Raw genomic sequence first — 6,796 nt, 5'->3', positions numbered from 1 at the left:
GTTACTCTCTCAAAAGTGTTCCCACTTACAGGTTTTATGTCAATAGGAATGACTTCCTGTAAGTTCTGCCTAAATCCTTTAAACCGGACTGCTATTGGAACAGACTAATTTACATGGCGGTCTGGTAAGACAGATCGTGTCCGCTGACTCGGGTTTACGTACCGGTAGGTTTACGTTCTTGACTAATTTCAGCTTTAGTACAGCGGCCGGTGAGTTGGCCGACGTGTTGCGTTAAAAAAAATATTGCCATCTCTGTTGCTTGCACGGAAGTCAAAGCGGTGGAAGTGTTTTTGGAGCAAGCGGTAATACTGCAGTGCGACATTTTGTTTTGGTAGGTTTCGCAGTGCGCTCGTGTGCGTAGGTAAGAGTGAATTGGCTATAGATTCGCTGGGCGCACACTTTGATAGCGAAACAGTGGAAATGTGAAAGGCAGAAAATAAATTCGCCTCAATTGGGACGGACATCTTTCGCTTAGACCATTTTGAAAAAATAAAACATGGCTGGAAGAGGTGGTTTTGATCACGCTAGGTAAATATATTATAAAATTCAGCTGTATCAAACGAATTTTGTGTATTTAAATTAGAAAAGTTGTGTGTTTATGTGTTGTTTTGAAAAGTGCATAATTGTTGCTTAAAATCGAAAGGAAGTCATCAGATATTTTCACACTGGCAATGGGCTAAGGCCAGTAGAGAAAAGGCGACGTCTTCGACGAGCTGACACGGCGAGTGATTTTATGATGATATGTCTGTCGCCAATTTAAGAAACATGGATGAGTAAATTGGCTACATAAGAATTAATTAAAATGCGCGGAGAGTTGCTGGCAGCAATTGAAAGTTAAGAAAACATCTGCATTTTTCATTGAAATGGAACAAATGTCTATAGGTTCTATTCGCGAGAATATAAAACGGTGGTGGATCATGTGCAAAACATAGCGAATGTATAAAATGTAAAAACAGAGCAACGCGGTCGGCATTTGGCCGACGTCACCGCACCTCTGCTTAGACTGCCGGAAAGGTTTGGCCATGGGCTAGGTGACGGCAGAGGTTATGTTGACGCCGATTGGCTATACATAGCACATCATATCCTTTGAACGTCTTGCATAAATGACAATAAAGCGATTATGTATTAGCTTGGCATGATTTATCAGAAAAATGCAGATGTACATAAAACGTGGTTATCAATGAACTTGTTTGACAGGTGTAAAGGGAAGCTGAAGGAGGTTTGATTTCATTCAATTAGTGGGTATGCACTTTATAAAAAAAATTAACTTAACAACTTTTATTTGGTGAAAGATATGTTTTTATTTAGAGTGTATGATTAATGTAATGAAGGGATCAAAGATTTTCCTTTTTCAACCAAACATTTTAGTTTTTGCGCAAAAAGTGTTGAAATTCCCGTTTAACATTTTTAAACAGAAGGCAACATCTCTAAGGTTGTTAAACTTAAAAAAAAATGGATACAATTACTCCCAAAATACTTATTGTATTTTTCACTTTATCATTTAGAAACTTTGGAGACCGTCCGGGAAAGCAGTTGCCAACCGAACCTCCATTCATTGCTTATGTCGGAAATTTACCACAGGGGCTAGTACAAGGCGATGTCATGAAAATTTTTCAAGACTTTGAAGTGAAAAATGTACGCTTGGTTAAAGACCGGGAAACGGATCAATTCAAAGGATTTTGTTATGTGGAGTTCGAAACATTGGAAAACCTGGAACGAGCATTGGAATGCGATGGACGCATCAAATTGGACGACTTATCTGCACCGTTAAGAATTGACATAGCTGATCGCAGGAAAAATGAACGGTTAGTGAGTTGAATGTGTTAAATCGTTTGTTTATTTTTCTATGACTTTTTAGGGGTGGAGCTGGAGGTGGTGGCGGTTTCAATAAACGGGGCCCACCCAGGCAAGGTGGCGCTGCCGGAGGAGGTGGTGGTACCGGCAATCAGCAATATAATCGCGGTGGCGGTGGCGGCGGTGCCGGTGGTGGTAATCGAGGGGATAATAGAGGTTCGTACAATGATAATTATGGTCACAACGATAGAAATCGCGGCGGAGGCAGCGGCAGCGGTGGTGGGGGTGGCATGAATAGAGGATACAACGGTAAATAAAAAGTACAGGCCACGATAAGTGCACTCACCTAATTCAAATTTGTAGCAACAACATAGCTGAACAATAATGTATTTAGAGAATTCCTAAATTTTTATCTGTCTACTTATTTCTCTTTTCTACAATCTGCTAATTCTTATTTTATTGCATATATGTATAACCTTGCAGTTTTGCCCCACAACCAACACCCCAACGTACAACACTCGTAGTTGCCTCTCCAAATCCACTATTTGTATGCGACTTTATTTTTACATTTTCCGGACACAAAACACGCATGCCGAAATTTGAAAAATTGAGTTGTTTTGAAAAGTGTTTTTCACATACATATTTGTTATAAACTTATTAAACAAGAATGTAATGTCTAACTTCACACCAATAATTTTTAGATCGTCCAGCGAACCGTGGTCGGTATGGTAATTTTAACAATGATGATCGCTTTGAGCGAAATAATGATCGCGATCGCAACAATCGCGAAGGAAGCTTTGGAGCTCAAAGTCGAGATGGCGGCAACGATCGCTACAACAATTTCAGCCGTAATAGAGGTGAACGCGAGCGTCCGCACTTCAATCCCAGTCATAATGATAGACCCGCACCGGCTCCTGCCCCATTAGGCAGTATAGGTAATTGAAAATCCAATTGAATAAAGTTAAAGGTAACTCTCGCAGCTTCCTTACCACCGTAAAACTATAAACACTTTGTGTAATCGTTTTAAAACTAGCAACAAAAGTAATTTTTTAGCAAAAACAAAACCGACTTCAATTCTCATATAAAAATGTATGATTATCGTTAACTTCTTCCCGATCCATTTGTCGTATCTAAACAAAATTAGTATGGGACCGCCGTAGAGGTACCACCTTTCCGATGAAAAAGGAATTATCGAAATTATGTATATATATATATATATAAAATATATTCCTATGAACTGATAACCTCCTCTTTTTGAAGTCGGATAATAAAATAATAGTAAACTGCGATCTACAAATAAGTCCAAGAAGTTTTGGTAAAGATTTTTACTACCCCCAGGCCAAACCTACAATATATAATTGAGGTGGTTGGAATAAGCGTCTAAACATGTTTTTATGATTTAACCCGCATCCACCGTTTGTGTATTGATGCAAATTTCGAAAAAATATTAAAATATTTAAGGTTTTGAAGTGGTTTTTACGACAAATGCGTATAAATCTTTCAAGCATTTTTATTCTTATCAGGAAATGAATAAACGTTGATCACTAATAAAAAATGAAAATATAAAAAAAACCTAACATTTCATTGAATACTAGGGTCTTTTTCCATATGTATCAAATTGATGCACAACGTACTTTGTGTTACAAAAAAATTCCGATGGATGCGGGTTAAATTATATTTAAAACTCGGATAGGGCTAGGTTTTGGCGATATAATCAGATCTATTTTGCCACCAGACGTTATGAAATAAATTTACTTTATAAGGAGATCTATCCCATATTCATAGTCCCTTGTGAAGTTAATCTTGAACGCATTACTTACTGTTTTTCTATTATGCAGATGACAGCGAGAGGCCACGGCTAAATTTGAAGCCTCGAACCATTCAAGCGCCCATCAATGCGCTGGCAGAGACAAAGCAAGCGGCAGCGATCTTTGGCAATGCCAAACCGCGCGAGGAGAAATTAAAGGAACTTCAACAAAGCGATACTAAGGAGGATGACGATGTAGAAGATTAAAGAGAGCGAGAACAAAGTCGTTTTGTCATATAATTGCGAAAAAAGTAAAAGAAAAAAGCAGCAACCGAAAGTAAACAGACAAAGAGAAAAACTTCAAAACAAATTGCTACGATTAGCGTTGAAAACATTATATGATAATACGATATCAGCAGCAGCAACAACAACAAACGTAAACATCAGAAATAAAATAATTGATTTTTTCTTAAGTGACATCTTTTGCGAAAATGGAAGTGAAAATAAAAAGGAAAAAGTATATTTGAAAAATAAAGCAGACAAGGAGAAAAAAGTGCGAATTCAAAAAAAAAGCGAGCGAGAAGTAATTGTGCAAAACGAGTAAAAAACTCTCAAACATTATACATTAAAAAGATTTTTTCTAAAAAATAAGTTAAACGCGAAAATAGAAGGAAAAGCAAAGCAAATTTATACCGCAGAGCAAGTACACGAAGCAAACGGGCGCGAGTGAATTTAAGAAGGGTCTTGTTAAGCAATTAGCTAGCAGGTCTAGTAAAGACTAGTGGGAAGCGAGGTGGGATGTGTGTGGCGATAGCGGACATAACTGGACATCGTACAACTTGTAACGGCGAACATGCAGATGTGTATGACAATGAAAAGACGTTGATTTAAAATCGAAATTATTTGGAATTAAACAAAAAGATATTTTAATATAAAGGGGTGAAGCAACAAAAAAACTGACTAATTTAAAACTTAATTCAAAGCAAATCGCAAAAATAAACGAATATATAAAATCTATGTTAAGAATATATTTAAAATAAACTTATTGCATAATACAATATACATACATATATGATAGAGTTCTAGACTACAGCAGACATCTGAAAAGCGAAAGAGGAAAGCAAAAAGCAATACGAAAGAGACATTTGAGTAAAATTCCAAAACCAAAATTTAATTAAATTTGAGGTAGAAAAACCAGTTAAATTATTCAATAATCCCTTCCCTCCTAAAATTAGAAGAGCATAAAGGCAAATAAAAGTAAAGCGCTACACCCATTAAGAATAAATACACACTCATACATAACGACAAGTTATATTAACTATATTTAAATTTAATATAATTGTATGTATTAAACTAATGTAATATAATTATTTGCATCAAAAATACATACACTAATAAATTCGAAAGCATACAAGAACTGAGCGTCTTGAAACTAAAAAAAAAAATATATAAGTAAACTAGAAGCGCATTTCACGGCAAAGAGGAATAAAGAAAACGATTTGGTGCAGACAAGCAGCAGCAGCAGGTACAGGAGACACAACTTCGAAAACCAAAAATTGAAAATAAAAGAAAAGACGAAAGCGTAAACAGTTTGAAACTTTAAGCTCAGTTCTGGAACTACAACATCCTTTCTGATTTTTGTATTTCTGCTAATAAAAACTAAAGTATTCTTTTTACAAAATTAAATCTTCTAAAGCCCTGTTCGTTCATATGCACATCCGAGGATAACGAAATTTGTCACTAATTTTCAAATTGCCGTACACAACATAAATTGTGGACGAAAATTAGAACACTCGCGAGCGCTTCTCGCAAGTTAAACTCGATCGATAACCATCAGATTACACTTCGACACTTACTAAGCTTGTATTTTTGTACACGCATGCGTTGACATACACAACATTAAGATCTTTACAAAATAGGTCAACCCAAGCCCAATTTTTAAAATTTAGAACACTAAAACACACTTATCACTTATCCAACTATCCCATTAATCTCGGATTTTGTGTCCCAATATTTATATCATCATATCCCTTTTTTCCCTTTTTTGCCTAATCATCGCCTTGCACCATTGTTATCTCTGAGTTATTATTTTTTAGAATCATTTTAAATATTTTTTTTAAATTTTATATACATGTTTACTTGTTTATGCATGTTTGCATATCGTTTTTGTTATAATTAAAAATGCTGCTTTGTTATAATTTTTCCTTTTCATTTCACCAAAATTTAGAGGCAAAGAACAAGCAGATAAAAAATCTGCATATTTCAAAAGCAAGGTAAATGTTATATAAAAGTACATAAATCTTAACGTAAAGAAAAATAAAAATTAAATATTTAATATAATACTACATTAACGCATATAAAGAAAATTTTGTACACAAACCAAAAAGGCGAAAAGAGCAGACGGTAAATCAGAATAAAATTTAATTTATAAAATAATACTTAAATATTATTAATGGTAATAATTAAAGTAACGTAAAGTGAAGAAAGAAAAATACAAAAACACGACAAAATGCAAAAAAACGCAAAAATTAAGCAAAATAATAAAATAACAATGCAAGAAACTATATTGAATAATTACTTTTATATAAGTATATTTAAATATACAAAAAGGATGCATACAATTATTAATTTTATGTTTACTAAATTAATAAATACAATAATTCAAAATAAATATAACACAATTGCTATTAATTTCTTCTTGATTAGCTCTGTAACCGCCTCAGTGATCCTGCAAACCGCCTAAGCAAACTCCTCAACCTGGGCCCAAATCGCGGCATTCATGATCGACTCGAATCGAATGAAACAAAATGGCAGCTGTTTTCCCCACAATACAATTTAAACGAGCGAATGCTGAGATCTCAAAATCAAATTTCGATTCGAGTTACGTTCTAAATTGAATGCCGCGATTCGGGCCATGGTCATTCCATAACAGGAGGCCTTCCTCTTCTGCTACCAGAAGCGGGAATCAGCGTCGAATACAGCCCTGGCAGCCTTGGGCAGCGTCCACCCGGCGGGCGTATACATACACGCTCTGTTTGTCACAGTGACATCAATTGCACGCACACTACAAAAATGCTGTGCCCACCTCTGCTGGAACGTGTTGCTAATTCCTGCCGACCACACTGGGTTGCGTAGTTTGCCACCGACGCACAGTGGTTCAAAATTGGCATTAAGTTTTCTTTTAAATGAAAGATAATAAAATTTGCAAGAGACCAGCTGAGCCCGATTTTTGAATTTCTGCTTGTCTGTATTAAT

At 35.6% G+C, this 6,796-nt stretch overlaps 1 protein-coding gene across 2 annotated transcripts; it reads left to right on the top strand.

Moving 5' to 3' along the window:
* The first annotated feature begins 294 nt into the window (after nt 1-294).
* Nucleotides 295-4,986, top strand: LOC118750724 (eukaryotic translation initiation factor 4H-like). 2 transcript variants are annotated; one of them, XM_036485454.1, is made up of 5 exons: nt 295-528; nt 1,506-1,805; nt 1,859-2,103; nt 2,496-2,729; nt 3,633-4,986. In XM_036485454.1, the coding sequence occupies exons 1-5, from the start codon at nt 497-499 to the stop codon at nt 3,806-3,808; spliced, it is 987 nt and encodes a 328-aa protein (XP_036341347.1). In that variant the 5' UTR covers nt 295-496; the 3' UTR covers nt 3,809-4,986. The 2 variants fall into 2 exon arrangements, with proteins under 2 accessions (XP_036341347.1, XP_036341348.1); XM_036485455.1 differs by having other exon boundaries at nt 296-528; nt 1,859-2,010.
* Nucleotides 4,987-6,796: the final 1,810 nt, after the last annotated feature.

This window comes from Rhagoletis pomonella, unplaced genomic scaffold, assembly GCF_013731165.1.
Source record: "Rhagoletis pomonella isolate Grant_MI unplaced genomic scaffold, Rhpom_1.0 Rhpom_scaffold_00373, whole genome shotgun sequence".
Lineage (NCBI taxonomy): Eukaryota > Metazoa > Arthropoda > Insecta > Diptera > Tephritidae > Rhagoletis > Rhagoletis pomonella.
The sequence above is the reverse complement of the archived record's forward strand: the minus strand, read 5'-3'. Positions and strand labels throughout refer to the sequence as shown.

What these genes read in the sequence shown, in the direction of transcription:
- LOC118750724 (XM_036485454.1), top strand. Translation starts at nt 497, where the DNA reads ATGGCTGGAAGAGGTGGTTTTGATCACGCTAG. An exon ending in GGTGGTTTTGATCACGCTAG is followed by an intron (nt 529 to 1,505) that starts GTAAATATATTA and finishes TTTATCATTTAG; the next exon opens with AAACTTTGGAGACCGTCCGG. An exon ending in TGCCCCATTAGGCAGTATAG is followed by an intron (nt 2,730 to 3,632) that starts GTAATTGAAAAT and finishes TCTATTATGCAG; the next exon opens with ATGACAGCGAGAGGCCACGG.